This window comes from Suncus etruscus, chromosome 15 (assembly GCF_024139225.1).
Source record: "Suncus etruscus isolate mSunEtr1 chromosome 15, mSunEtr1.pri.cur, whole genome shotgun sequence".
In the NCBI taxonomy this organism is placed as follows: domain Eukaryota; kingdom Metazoa; phylum Chordata; class Mammalia; order Eulipotyphla; family Soricidae; genus Suncus; species Suncus etruscus.
In genome coordinates, this window is record NC_064862.1 from 90843858 (window position 1) to 90858074 (window position 14217).

Here is a 14217-nt window from a genome sequence, read left to right on the forward strand (position 1 = left end):
CTGGGTGGATTCTGAAGCAAGTAGCATGGACTTTTGCATTAGACCTGGAGTATGGAGAGAATGGATCAAAGATGGTGGTAGCTAGGATGCTTCAAAGTGGGGTTGGGGACAGAGCAGTGGTGAAAGTGGTGGGGCATTTGCCTTGCACGTGCTGACCTAGGACGGACCGTGGTTCTAGCCCCCAGCATTCCATATGGTTCCGCAAGCCAGGAGTGATTTCTGAGCTCAGAGCATTACCGGGTGTGCCCCCCCCAAAAAAAGTGGGGTTTAAGGGCCAGAGAGATAGCACAGCGGTAGGGCATTTGCCTTGTATGCAGCTGATCAGGGAGGGACTCGGGTTCAATCCCTGGCATCCCATATGGTCCCCTGAAGCTGCCAGATAGAGATTTCTGAGCACAGAGCCAGGAGTAATCCCTGAGCACTGCTGGGTATGGCCCAAAATCCCAAAGTGGGGTTTCAGGGTCTCAGAGAGACTGGGGCTAAGATAGGCGTGTCTAGAATGCTTCAAGGTGGGTTTTCAAGGGCTGGAGACATAGTACAGCGGGGAGGGCCTAGCACACAGCTGTCCTGGGGTCGATATCAGGCATCCCATAGGGTCCTCCCTGAGCACCGCCAGGAGTGATCCCCGAGTGCAGAGCCAGGAGTGACTCCTGAGCACCGCCGGATGTGGCCTAAAAAGAAACAGACACCAGGTGCCTGGCCTGAGCCTCGAACTTGGATGTTGGGAACTTGGAACGTTGTGTGTCTGGGTGCGGCCACCGCGCACCCCTGAGAGCCGCCGCCAGGGGGCGCGCGCCCTGCACCCCGCGCGCAACCGGGTTCTGGGCACAGGGTGGCGGGTCGCGGGAAGGGGCCGCCCCTCCGCTTCTCACGGGTTCGGGACGGGCTACCCCTCACCTAGGTGCGAGGTGGGTGCCCGCAGAGATGGCAGGGCCTGGCCCGGACCCCCCAGGAGCTTCTGGAGACTCTGAGCCTGGGAAGAGGCGCCCCGGATTCCTCTTCAAGTGGTTCCCACTCTCCTCCCATGGGCCCCTTTGAGTCTCTGCAACACATCTGACCTTCTCCTGGAAGCTCTCCCTGACCATCCTGAAGACTGCTATCTGGACCCCTTAGAGGAACCTTTTTTGAAAGTTTTCCAAACACTCTACACTCTAAAATAATCTTGCATGGTATTTTTGGGGGGGCCACACCCAGCGATGCTAAGGGGTAACTCCTGGCTCTGGCCGAGGAATCACTCCTGGCTGTGTACAAGAGACCCTATGGGATGCCGGGGATCGAACCCTTATGTTGGCTGGAGCAAGGCAAATCCCCTCCTGGCTGTGGGGAACCCCTGTAAGTGGAACAGGGTGTGAGAGGGACTGAAGCCCAGGAGGCATAACATGAACAATGCAGATCCAGAAAGCTGCAGTACTGGGAATTCACCCCCTCATGTCTGAGAACCTGCCTTTGTGGGTCTAGTCACCCCTCTGGCTGGGGGAGAGGTGAGAACTTTCCCGGAGCAAGGGAGGGGGTGTTTGTTCTCCCGTGGGTGGTGATGGTGGTGGAGGTCTCTCAGGCTTCCCCGGGGCAGGAGCTACAGAAGGGGCAGCCCTTAAAAATAAGCTGAGAAGGAGGACCCCAAATATTCCACACCCAGACAGCAGGGTCGCCTGCCGGCCAGGATCCTGTGCCCAATTCCAGCCCGACACTTAAGACCGACCGACGAAAGGACGGACAGATGTTTCTCAGCCGCCTGATTTCTTTCCTGAGCCTGCTTAGTGGTTCCTGGATATCCCCCAGTCTGGGGAGGCCTGGGCCCTGGGGTACCCCCAAGACTACACCCGGGTCGTGGACAGCCGGTAATCAGACCTCCCAGCCCCCAGGTCCTCCCTGGCCTCAGCGCAGCTGGGAGGCATTTCTGGGCCTGCAGAAGGAAGCCAGCCCCGCTCAACCTTTGCCCCTGAGCCCAATGGAGGTGCTCCAGGAGCACTGTCGAGCGGTCCCTTTCACACAGGTGAGGCTGGGTGGAAGGGAGAGAGGGTGGGGTGCATGGACCGGGCTGTCCTGCATTTTAGGACTAAATGACAGATTCTCTTTCTGCGTATTTCTTTACGGAACCACAGCATCTCTCTTGGAGCCACAGAGACGTCCAGGGGAAGGTGCTGGCTTTGCATGTGGATGACTCCCCCCAGCACTGCCTGTGGGCCTCAAGCATGGCCAGGGGTCGATTCTGGGACTAGGAGCACTGCCATGCATGGCCCAGACACATGCATCAAACACTTGGCCAACCTGAGTTCAATATTTTTTGTTGTTTTGGGGCCACACCCAGTGGCACTCAGGGGTTCTTCCTGGCTCTGCACTCAGAAATTGCCCCTGGGATGCCAAGGGTCAAACTACCGCTCTTCATGGGTAGGCCTACCACAAACGCCCCACCACTGTGCTATCCTCCGCCCCACCCATTCAATTTCTGGCATCCCAGGTGGTCCTCTGAGACCCTCCAGAACTGATTCCCTGAATGTTGGGTGTGCCCACCTAGAAAAAAAAAACCTGAAAAAAAAATCCAAATAACAAACCCAGGCCTCGAACCTGGCCTTGGACAATCTTGCCTGCCTCTTACCCTGTTCTGGTTTTGTTTGGGGGCTGCTCCTGATGGTACTCAGAACTCCCTCCAGGCTCTGTCTCAAGGATCAGCCCTGGTGAGCTGGAGGGGATGCATGTGGTACTGGGGGGACAAACTCAGGCCAGCTTCATGCAAGGCAAATACCTTCCCCTATACCATTTCTCTGCCCCCCTTACTTTCTTTTATTTCTTTTCCTTTTTCGGAGTGGCACACCTGATAGTGCTCATCGGTTACTCCTTGCTCTGTGCTCAGGAATTACTTCTGGCTTGCTCAGGGGATGAGATGAGATGCCAGGGATTGAACCCAGGTCAGCTGCGTTCAAGTCAAGCACCTTACCCTCTTTAGGGGTATCGCTCTGGGCCCTTTCTTTTATATATATATATATATATATATATATATATATATATATATATATATATATATATATATATATATATATATATTTGGTTTTTGGGCCACACCGGCGGTGCTCAGGGGTTACTCCTGGCTGTCTGCTCAGAAATAGCTCCTGGCAGGCACGGGGGACCATAGGGGACACCGAGATTCGAACCAACCACCTTTGGTCCTGGATCGGCTGCTTGCAAGGCAAATGCCACTGTGCTATCTCTCCGGGCCCGGCCCTTTCTTTTATTTTGGAATTATTATTATTATTATTAGGGGTGGTTTGGACCATACCCTGTGGTGCTCAGGGACTCCTCCTGGCTCTGTGCTCAGAGACTGCTCAGGGATGGCTGGGGGGACTCTCTGGGGGCACCAGGATGGAACCCCAGGCAGGGAGCATGCAAGTGGGGGCGTGTCTTAACCTTGCCCACTCTCCAGCTAGGAGCCATTTCTTTTCCAAATTTTGTGCTAGTTTAAAGAACATTTGGGGGGGCACATCCGACAGTTCTCAGGGGTTCCTCCTAGCTCTAAGCTCAGAAATCGCTCCTGGCAGGCTCGGGGGACCATATGGGATGCTGGGAATCGAACCCGGGTCTGTCCTGGGTTGGCTGCGTGCAAGGCAAACGCCCTACCGCTGTGCTATCGCTCCGGCCCCCTTTAGTCTGGATTTTCTAGGAGCGCGCCTCCCTGCGAGGTGCCGGGCGCCCCGCCGCCAGCAGAGGGCAGCTTCGGGTGCGGGCTGCGGCCCTGATGCTCGGGTGTCCCCCGTCTTTCCCCAGGTGCTCTCCCGACCCGGCTGCGCGCCCGTCCGCGTCCGCAACCGCCTCTGCTTCGGCCGCTGCTCGTCGCTCTACGTGCCGGGTTCGGGCCCCGCGTCCCGGACGATCTGCAACCGCTGCGGGCCCGCGCTCCAACGCCGCGTCCCGCTCGTGATGTGGTGCGAGACCGGCCGGCCCGGCTCCCGCAGGCCGGTGAAGACTCACACCCTGGTGGTGCAGGGGTGTCGCTGCGACTCCGGCTCGTGAGCCTAGCCGGAGTAGCGCGCCCCGAAACCCCGCTCCCCGCCCCGACGTGGCGCCCCAAACCCTGGGAGCTGCCAGACACACGACCCGGACCAGGCCTGGCTCTGGATTCCCCTGGTCCTGCGCTCAGTACTATAGGGGGCCCGTCGCCCCGTTTGCAGAGAAACAGGCCTGCAAGAAGCAAAGCCAAGGCCCCTGAGTCTCCGGGGGAGCAAATTTCGGAGCAAACGGGGACCCCTGACCATGCTTTCTGCACCTTTCAGGTGCGCCAAAGACTGATGTCAGCGCCCCAAATGTGGACACAGACGCGGGCAGCCCTGACAGACAGGGACCCCGAGAAACAGACAAGGGAGACAGACAGCTCCCCGCCTTCAAATGCTTCAAATGAACCGACGCGGAGATCCCCCCAGAACCCAGCCAGGGAGGACTTTGATGTCCCAAAAGTGGGGGCGGGCACGGGAAGGGCAAAGCCTTCCAGGGCCCTTGAGAATCTCAGGCCTGTATCCCGCACTCATAAAGCTTGGCCTGGCTCAGCCCTGCATGTTCCTTGATTCCTGCAGGGCGAGTGGGGAGGTGGGGGGCGCCTCCTGGCCAGGCCCGGGGCGCACAGGGGAGCGTGGCCCGGCTGGGCGGCTGGAACCGGGGTTAGGAGCAGATGGTCCGGCCTGGCAGCGAACCGGGGCCATGTGGTGGTGCGGGCCGGGTCCAACTGCCCCCCTCCTGGAGCGCAGCAAGGATGGGGGGGTGCTGGCCGGTTGTGGGGGGGCCCAGCCCTCTTCCTGCCTCAGGAAGGAAGGGCCCCGTGTGAGGGGCGCCCCGGGGGCTGCAGGAAACAGATGGGCCTGCGGGGGGCCTGGGAGCCCACGACCCCTGACCCTGAGGCTTGCGGGGGGGGGGTGGGAACAGAAAGGGTGGACCTCTCCCAAGCTGGGGGGGGGGGTCAGCAGATCAGCAGAGGCGCCAGGTGGGGTGCCCTCCTGCAGCCTCCCCAGCGCTCCGGGGTTCTGTGCCAAACCTCAGGCTGCCTGGAGAGGGAACTGGGCACCCCCTTCCCTGGCAGGCAGGAGACACTGCCCCCCTTCAGCTGTGCCCTGCCAGCCTGGACGCCAGCTGGGAACCTTGGTGCCAGGGGGCCCCCCGAGCCCCTGCCCCCTCCCGGGCAGTGCCAAGCGGCCCCCCTGGCCCCCCAGGCCCGGTAATGGTTGGGTAATGAGGATGGGGCGGGGGAGGGGCGGGGGTGCAGGTGCCACAGGCGCTGGCGCGGGGGCTGCTAATCAGGTTTGCCAGCGCCATCTGTCACCGCGCGAGCATCTGGGGCTCAAGGTGACCCCGTCACCCTCACTTACAATTATGAGTTTGGCATCTGTATTAGAGCCGCCAGCCGGCGGGGGGGGGGGGGCGCGCCGCGAGGCTCGTCCCGGGGGTCCCGTTCCCAGGGGCTGTGTGTGGCTGCCAAGACTTGGGGTTTCTCCATGCTGGGGGAGCGCGTGCGTGTGTGCGCGTGCATGCCGAGATAGCTCAAGCCAGTTATTATTATTGTTATTTTTTTTGTCTCTGTGATGACTGTGTTGGCAATTCCAATGCCAGGGCCCGGGATGGTGGTGGCCTGAGAGAGAGAGAGACAGACAGAGACAAAAACACAGAGACAGAGAAACAGACAGAGATAAAGAGATGGGTAGTGTTGGATCTGGGGTGTCTGTGTGTTTGAGGGTCTTTGGTGGACACTGGGAGGTGTAGACCCGGCTGTGTGGATCTGGGGGTACAGTAACGTGTTGGGGGGCACGATGACAGAATGGTTTGGGCCACTTAGCTCCCATCTTCCAATTTCTGGAGTTTCAGGTTCCAAAGCTGCAGAACGGACCTTTGGTCTAGGATTTCATTTATTTATTTATTCTTTTCTTTTATTTATTTTTGGTTTTGGGTCACACCTAGTGGTGGCTCAGGGGTTACTCCTGGCTCTGTGCTCAGGGATCACTCCTGGTGATGCTCCGGGGACCCCATGGGAATGCCGAGGATCGAACTTAGGTGGGCTGCATGCAAGGCAAACGTCCTCCCCGCTGTACTATTACTCTGGCGCCCCATTTCTTTATTTAACTGGTTTTGTTTTGAAGTCAGGGCCGGCAGTGCTCAGGGGTGACTCCTGGCAGGGCTTGGGGGACCCAAACTCCATGCTCCATCATGCCAGACAAATGCCTTTATTCAGCTACTGGGATTTTAGACACCAGGGGCCGAGTTCTAGAGCTACAGCTGTGGCAGCTGGAGTCTGGCCTCGGGTTTCTTTTATGGGTCTAGGACCCCCTTCCCCAGCTTCCCCATTGCAAACAGTCCTCCCAGGCGATCCTCCCAGCCAGGCTCCGCTCCCTGCCGCCCGAGGTCCCCAAGTTGGCACCAACCACATGTGGCCACGAGGAGGCGCGCTTGGCCCAGATTTGGGTCAAACTGCCCCAAAGGAGTTTGGGGACCACTGAGGTTGGCCTTGACCCAGCCCTGGGGAGAGGGACCGGGCTGGGGGTCACCTCTTCCTTTCCCCCCCAATCTCCACCAGTGACGTGTGGACTATTGACCCCAGACTCCAGTAACCTATCTGGGGTACAGAGCTCCAGGCAGGAAAGGGGTGAGTAGGGGCAGGACAATCACACCAAACCAGGGTGTTGGTTCCACACTCAGACCACCAAGTTTGACCCCCCCCCAACATTGCCCGTGAGTAGTAAGACTGGGTGGAAGTAGGAGCTCCTAAGAACTGGGGTACAACTCTAAACCTCCCCAAAACACACAAAATGCAGCTTCTAAGGGGCCTGGAGAGATAGCACAACGGGAAGGGCATTTATTTGCCTTGTACAGGACCCACCTGGGTTCCATCTCTGGCATTCCACAGGGTCCCTTGAGCACTGCCAGGAGTGATCCCTGAGCTCAGAGCCGGGGAGGGTCCCCAAATAAACAAACAGGCAAACAATGCAGGCTGTGGGGGGCCTGGAGTCTGGGATGGCCCCTGGGAGGGTCCCACCGAGGGTGTGTCCAGGTGGGACTCAGACCCCACTGATGGGTGTCTGGGCAGAAGCTGCAGCTGTGCTGAGTGTCTCCATGGTGGGGTTTGGGGGTCGCATGCCCCATGATTGTGGCTGACTCTCAGTCAGCCCTGAAGTCTACGGGAAAAGTGACCTGGAAAGTGACCCCAAAGTCTGGTGACCCATGGGCGCAAGGGTGCAAGGCCAAGCCTGGGAGAGTGTTTTGGGGAGGGAGGAGAAGCGCTGGTCTGAGACTTGGGGTTCCCTGGGCCGCTGGCCTGGGCTCTCTTCCCGTCTCTCCAGCCCTAACCCACTCGAGCTGGGTCCGGGTGGGTCCGGGACAGCGGGACAGGGGGCGCCCGGACAAACAATGCCCCATTCACGCGGCTGCCGGCGCCTTGGCAACGCGCGCCCCGCCCTCCGCGTGCCAGTGGGTTGCCATGGAGACGCCGGGCGCGAGCCCGCCCCCTGCGCGCCTCCGCGGCACTCCCGGAGCCCGACGGCAGGGGGCGCGCTGCTACAGCCTTGGCCGCGCTAGGCTCGGCAGGGCTTAGCCAAGTTCAGCAGCTGGCGGCCTCAGTTTCCCTGTGTGCGACATAAAGATCAGTGTGTGTGTGTGTGTGTGTGTGTGTGTGTGTGTGTGTGTGTGTGTGTGTGTGTGTGTGTGCAACAGAGAGACAGACAAGAGGCTGCAGCTTCGTGGGTGACTTTGCACCTGCGTGTGGGGAGTGTAGAGTTCAGCAGCTGGGGGCCTCAGTTTCCCTGTGTGCGAAATAAAGATCTGTGTGTGTGTTTGTGTGTGTGTGTGTGTGTGTGTTTGTGCAACAGAGAGACAGATAAGAGGCTCCAGCTTCGTGGGTGACTTTGCACCTGCGTGTGGGGAGTGTAGAGTTCAGCAGCTGGGGGCCTCAGTTTCCCTGCGTGCAAAATAAATATCAGTCTGTGTGTGTGTGTGTGCAACAGAGAGACAGATAAGAGGCTCCAGCTTCGTGGGTGACTTTGCACCTGCATGTGGGGAGTGTAGAGTTCAGCAGCTGGGGGCCTCAGTTTCTCTGCGTGCAAAATAAATATCAGTGTGTGTGTGTGTGTGTGTGTGTGTGTGTGCAAGAGAGAGACAGACAAGAGGCTGCAGCTTCGTGGGTGACTTTGCACGTGCATGTGGGGAGTTTAGGGGAAGCTGTCGGTTGTGGTTTGTGGGTGTCTGCCCCTCTGTTTGGACCGAGGTGTGGGGGTGTCTTCCTGTTTCAGTGTGATGGTGTATCTGTTTGTGGTCTTGTGGCTGCGGGGTGTTCGGCTGCCTGTGTTTGCATGCCTGTGGCCGGCCAGGGTGCGTGTGTGTCCGTGTGTTTGTATGTTTGTGGGAGAAGAGCCTGAGGGGGAGAGTGACTTGCATTGTGTTTGTGATTGTGGGTTCACGTGTTTGCATGCCTGTGTGCGCGCTCGCGTGTATTGATGGTGAGCAAGCCTAGGGGTTTGTGTGTATGTTTCGAGGGTGATTACACATTTTGTTGTGGGTTCACGCGCTGGCATGTGTGTGTGTGTGTGTGTGTGCCCAGGGTGAGTGCTGGGCTGTCCATAGCAGGGCCTTGGCTGAAGGTGGGTCCGTGTGTGGTTTTCCGTGGGGTGCCCCCGGGGCCTGGCTGCCCGCTCCCCCCACCTGAGGCCTCCTGGCATAGAAGGGGGCACCCAGCTGCCTGGGAGTGAGAGGCCCCCACAGGTTCCTTGGCGCCCGGCTGATGAATATTCATGGGGGGGTTGGCACCCAGTGCTAACAGCTGCTGGGCCATAAGCCCCCCCATGCACCACGCACGCCCAGCGCCCACTGCAAAGGGAGGGGCCAGCTCTGCCGTCCCTTTTCCTCCAGTCGAGCTGGAGGTGCCCCAGTGACCCCCAGCCTGGCTGCTGGATGACCCTGTCCAGAACGCTGGTGCAGTGTGGGAACAGGGATGGGGAAGCAGTGGTGTGTGACAGGCCCTCCTCTGTCACCTGCCTCCCTCTGCAAGGTAGGGGACAAGGGGTGGGTGGGACCCCAGGTCAACAGGGGGGCTGCCTTGCCTCAGCTGGGAATAGCCCCCACAGGGCCTTTGTGGGGACTCAGTTGTGACCACAGCCTGGGAAGACACGGGCTTCACTGGGGGGGATCTGAGCCTGGGGGCACATCAGGGGGTGCCCCCACTCTCCACGTGGCATTTCCGTGCGTGACAGCAAGGCTGCAGGAGTGACAGGCGGCGCGGCTGTCTGGAGGTGTGACTGAGCGCAGAGCAGAGCCAGCGGGAGGTGTGACCGGGAGGGTGTGCCATGGTGACAGCCTGGGGGGGCTGTGGTGTCTCTCCTCCCCCTCCGGCACCCGCTTGCTGTCATTGTCACAGGGCACTCAGCGCCCTGAGCTGCTCACGTAGGAGCACTGGAGTAGGACCCTGAAGTACTGGGGGGTGCTCAGGCAGAAGTCCTGCAGGGAGCTGGAGTGGCCAATGGTCAGTGAGGTGCAAAAGGCCGAAGATGGGTCTCCCTGAGTCCTTCCCTGCAGCGGGGGTGTGTGTATGTGGTTGGGGGATACCCAGTCCCCAGCTGTCTGCCTGGAGCAGCGCTGTGGCCGGTCTTGCCCATCCATGTGTGGCGAATGTGCAAGCGTGTGAACACGGAGACTGCACATGTAAACACGTGTGAGGGTATGTGCATCGCATGTGTGCGAGTCTGGGCCACACACATGCACATCGCTTACAGTCTGGCTCTGTGGTGTCCCCCGACTGTGTCAGAGGGGGCAGCAGCGATGCAGGGAGGGCCTGAGCTGGGAAGGGAGGGTTGAAGGAAAGGAAAAGGGTGTGTGTAGGGGGCTGCAGGGGGTTCAGAGCAGGGTCGGTGCGTGCATATCTGTGTGGGGTGCGCCTGTGAGTGTGTCAGTCTGTGTGCCCGTGAGTGTATTCGTGGGAGTGAGTTTGTATATAGATGCGTGTCATCGTGAGTACTGTGTGTGTGTGAGAGCGTGTATTTTGCGTGGGCCTGTCTGTGTGTGTCTGTGAGGCTCTGTGTACGCTGTGTGAACATGCATGCTGTATTAGACAGTGTGTGGGAGCACGGTGGTGGGGTGACCCTGCCTCTGACGTGGCTCCCCTGGCTGCCCACCAAACTGGGCTCGGAGGTCCCAGCAGGGCCTTTCTGAGAGCAGGGCCAGGAATCCTGGCCGGCTGGCCCCGCCCCTTCACAATGGCCCCTCCCTTTGAGTGGCCACGCCCCTTATGGACTCGCCCCACCCCTCCATGACTGTCCCTCCCTTCCCTGACTAGCCCCTCCCCTCCCTGCCTGGTCCCTCCCTTCATGATTGGCCCTTCCCCATTACTAGTCCCGCCCCTTCCTGACTGGCCCCTCCCTTCCCTGACTGGCCCCTACCATCCTAACTAGTCTCTCCCTGATTGGTCCCTTCCCTCCCCCGCCCACTGGCCCCGCCCCTTCACAACGGCCTCTCCCTCCTCTAATAGCCTCTCTCCTTTCTGACTGGCCACGCCCCTTCTGCACTCGCCCCACCCCTTCATGACTGCCCCCTCTCGTCCCTGACTAGCCCCTCCCCTCCCTGCCTGGTCCCTCCCTTCATGATTGGCCCTTCCCCATGACTAGCCCCTCCCCTCCCTGACTAGCCACGCCCCTCCCCAATTGGCTCCTCCCGCCAGGGCTGGCCCCTCCCCTTCTGACTGGCTCCTCCTTTCCCTGACTGGTCCCTGCAGCCCTAACTAGTCCCTCCCTGATGGGCTCCTTCCCTCGCTGATTGGCCCCTCCCTTTTACTGGCTCCTCCCCTCCCTGGCTGGCCCCTCCCCTTCGTGATTGCCCCTTCCTCCCCTACTAGCCCTGGACCCTTCCCTTCTAGACGGGTTCCACCCCTCCATGGCTGTCCCTTCCCTTCCTGCCTAGCCCCTCCTCTCCCTGATTGGCCCCTCCCATCATGACTGGCCCCTGAGGCCCTAAGTAGTCCCTCCCTGGCTGGCCCTCCCCTTCCCCAACTGACCCCCTCAGCTGACTGACCCCCCCCCCAGAAGTCCCCTCCTCATAACTGCCAGCAGCACCTGGGCCCCAGCAGCTGGGCTGGGTGCCTTCTCAGAGCCCAGCTGCTACCAGGGTGCCCCCACGCACGACAGGAATGTGGGGGATTCCGCTGTGGCACCCAGCACCCTCTCTCCCTCCCACCGCTTTCTGCAGGCCATGTGCACCCGAAGGGACCCCTCTTCCTCCACAGCTGAGGCCTGGGGTGCAGAGGATGCCACCTGGGCCCTGAGGGCTGTAGGTGAGGGGATGACAGAGGGAGGGAAGGGAGTGAGTGAATTAGTGAATGAATGAATGAATGAACAGCTTGTGTGTCAGCAGGTGGGGGGGGGTCCAGGCTCTTGAGGCTGGACCAGAGCTGGGCTGTGAGTGTGTTATGTGTGTGTGTGTTGTGTGTCGGGGGTGAGTTGGGTATATTGTGTGTTATGCAAGAGGTGTGTGTGTCTTGTGAGTTGTGTGTCGTGCACATTGTGTCTGTGTGTGTATTGTATGGGGTCCCTTGCAGGGACCCCCGGCTTTCCAGAGTGTCTCTTCAGGACACTCAGAGCCCATCTGGCCTCCTGCAGTGGCCCCGGGAGCTTCCTTGGGATGCCCCACCCTGGAGTCAGGGTTAGGGGCTGTGTAAGTCCAGGTGCCTCAGAGGGGCTGCGCCTTCATGTCCATTTGCCATGAGAGACCCCCTGAACCTCCAGCTCCTTGAAAAGCCCCAATCTCAGGGTCTGAGCGACCACACAGTGGGGAGGGCATTTCCTAACACTCGGCTGACTCGGGTTGGATTCCCAGCATCCCACAGAGTTCTTTGAGCCTGACAGGAGTGATTCCTGAGCACAGAGCCAGGAGGAACCCCTGAACACTGTCAATGTGCACCCCTCAAAAAAGCCCCAGTCTCCTCCTTCACTGCTCCCCAACCTTCCTTCCTAGCTTCCAACAGTCCCCCAAACTGGCCTCAGAAACCCCAAACCTTGTTAAACCCTGAAGTCCCCAACCCCATTGGTCCCCCAAACCCTTCCTGAGCCATCCTGGTCCTAAAACGCTGGATCCTCCCGCCTTTTTCCTGTGTCCCCCTCAGCCCCACCCCCATACCCCCCCCCCAGCTCCAGTCCCTGAAACTGTAACCGGTGTGAAAAGTTTCTGTTTACCCGAAGCCCTTGAATTTTTAAGGACGTATCAATTCCCTGTGCCAGGGCCTGGTGGCGGGGCAGACATGGGGTGGCACCACTGTGGGGACAGACCCTCCCGGACCCCGAGGGATACACCCAGCCTGGGCCCTGCTGTCCCCAGATCTCCAAAGCCACCCACAGGGAACCAGGCCTGGGAGATGCACTGCAGCACTGCCAGTCGCTGCCATCAGGACAAATCGAATCTGGGGACACAGGACCCCCACCCAACCCACAGCCTGCATCACTTCTGCTCTGGCTCAGATCCTGCAGGGACCCCCTCCCCCACCTGTACCCTGTGTGGTTCTTGGTCCCGTCCTGTCCTCACCTGCCTGATGCCCCATGTCTATAAACCTGCCCCTCCCCTCAAACAGACCCCCCCCCCCGGCCCAGGACCAGTTCCTGGATGAGGGACTCGCACCCTGACCTCACAGTTCTGCCTGAGCAGAACTCTGGGACCTGTTAAAATTGACTGTGAGTGCACACATCTGAGCCACACAGCTTGACATCTGACAGACAGACAGACAACCTGGATACCTGACAGACAAGGTGGACACCAGACAGACAGGCACCCTGGACCCAGACAGAAAGACAACCTGGATAACTGACAGACAGACAGACACCCTGGGTACCAGTCAGATAAACAAACACCTTGGGCACCACTGACAGGCATACACTCATGGGTGTTCTCCCACAGACCCCCCCCCCCGGGTATTTAATAGACAGACCGACTGACAGACACACCCCTAGATACTCACAGACAGACTGGGCCTGTGCATACACAGAGGCATTGGTTGATAGACAGACAGACAGGCCTGCATTAGCTCCTATGTCCTGGGGGTTGGCAGCTGTCCTGAGCAGCCTCATGTCAGCAGGAGCCTGGGGGCGGTCACCCCAGAGCTCACCCTGGCTTACCCACCTCTGGTCCCAGCAGCTACCCCTCCCTGCCTGGTCTCTCTCTTCCTTTGGAGCAAGGGTGAGTGGGGGGCAGGCTGGGTCTCTGGCTTGGAGTCTTGCCGTGAGTGCTCCTGCCAAGTCTGTATAGAGCCTATCCAGGCCAAGTATGTGTGTGAGTATGCACATGCTACATGCATGTTGTGTGGTGCACCACACACGGGTGATGAGCTACATGTATATCCCATGCTATAGATACAGTGTTGTGTTGCTTCGTGTGTGCTGGGCTTACTCTATCTGCTGTGTGCCACACATGTGTGATTTCCAGTGCATGTATGACGCATGTCACACAATGCAGTTACATGTTGTGGCGTGTGGCATGTTGCACGCTCAGTTGCAACATGATCCGCGCATGCCTTATGGTGCCTGTGCTGTGTATTGTGTGTGTTGCCCGTGTGCAGCGTGATCTCCTTGGGTTGCACACTACATGCGTGCCGTGCATTTTGAGTGTGTTGCACGGTGACTGCATGTTGTGTTTGCTACACACCTGTCACACGCTACACGTACGATCTCTGATGCTACATGTCATGCGTGTTCTGTGCGTCTGGCATGCCGTGTGCCGGCCCGTGTGTTCCACGTCGGGGCCGCGGTGGGCCGAGAGGCCTGGGCGCACAGGTGGGCAATGTGATGCTGGTGCCCATCTGGGTGACCCCACAGAGGAGCTGTCTGTCCTGGGTTGGGGTGCCCTGGAGTCCTGTGGGAGCAGAAGGAAGGGGCGCCCAGGCCCCGGGTGGGGTGGGTTGGGTTGGGGTGCAGCACCGGAGTGTGTGTATGTGCGGGTGTCGCCTGTGCTGCGTGGGAATCGGGGCGACCCGGCGCGCGCGCGTCGTGACCCGTCGTGTCCACGATCTCGGGGCGCGCGTGTTTGCGTGTTTGCGCGTGGCAGGGGTCGCGCGCGCGCCGAGCGGCCGGGTGGGTGGGCGCGGGGGCGGGTGGGCGCGAGTTGCCCGCGCGCGGGGCCGGCGCCGTGGCGCGTGGCGGGCGGGCGCGCGTGAGTGCGCGTGTGTGCGTGTGAGCGCGTGTGCGCGCGGGTGTGCAGGCCCGGCCCCTCCCCGCGCCCCTCCTC

General features: G+C 60.0%; 2 protein-coding genes across 2 annotated transcripts in view; both read left to right on the forward strand.

Annotated features, from left to right (window-relative positions):
* GCDH (glutaryl-CoA dehydrogenase) overlaps window positions 1–14217 on the forward strand; it is a 59642-nt gene that overhangs the window by 41746 nt on the left and 3679 nt on the right. The gene's annotated exons all lie outside the window — the stretch shown is intronic.
* Window positions 1387–4390, forward strand: DAND5 (DAN domain BMP antagonist family member 5). Its single transcript, XM_049788358.1, has 4 exons — window positions 1387–1407; window positions 1880–1993; window positions 3760–3997; window positions 4266–4390. The coding sequence occupies exons 1-4, from the start codon at window positions 1387–1389 to the stop codon at window positions 4388–4390; spliced, it is 498 nt and encodes a 165-aa protein (XP_049644315.1).

Bases quoted from the DNA above. Each gene is read 5' to 3' on its own strand.
- DAND5 (XM_049788358.1), top strand. From the start codon at position 1,387: ATGCAGATCCAGAAAGCTGCA. The intron at 1,994-3,759 runs GTGAGGCTGGGT...GTCTTTCCCCAG, and splicing joins GAGCGGTCCCTTTCACACAG to GTGCTCTCCCGACCCGGCTG. The intron at 3,998-4,265 runs GCTCGTGAGCCT...TGCACCTTTCAG, and splicing joins GGGGTGTCGCTGCGACTCCG to GTGCGCCAAAGACTGATGTC.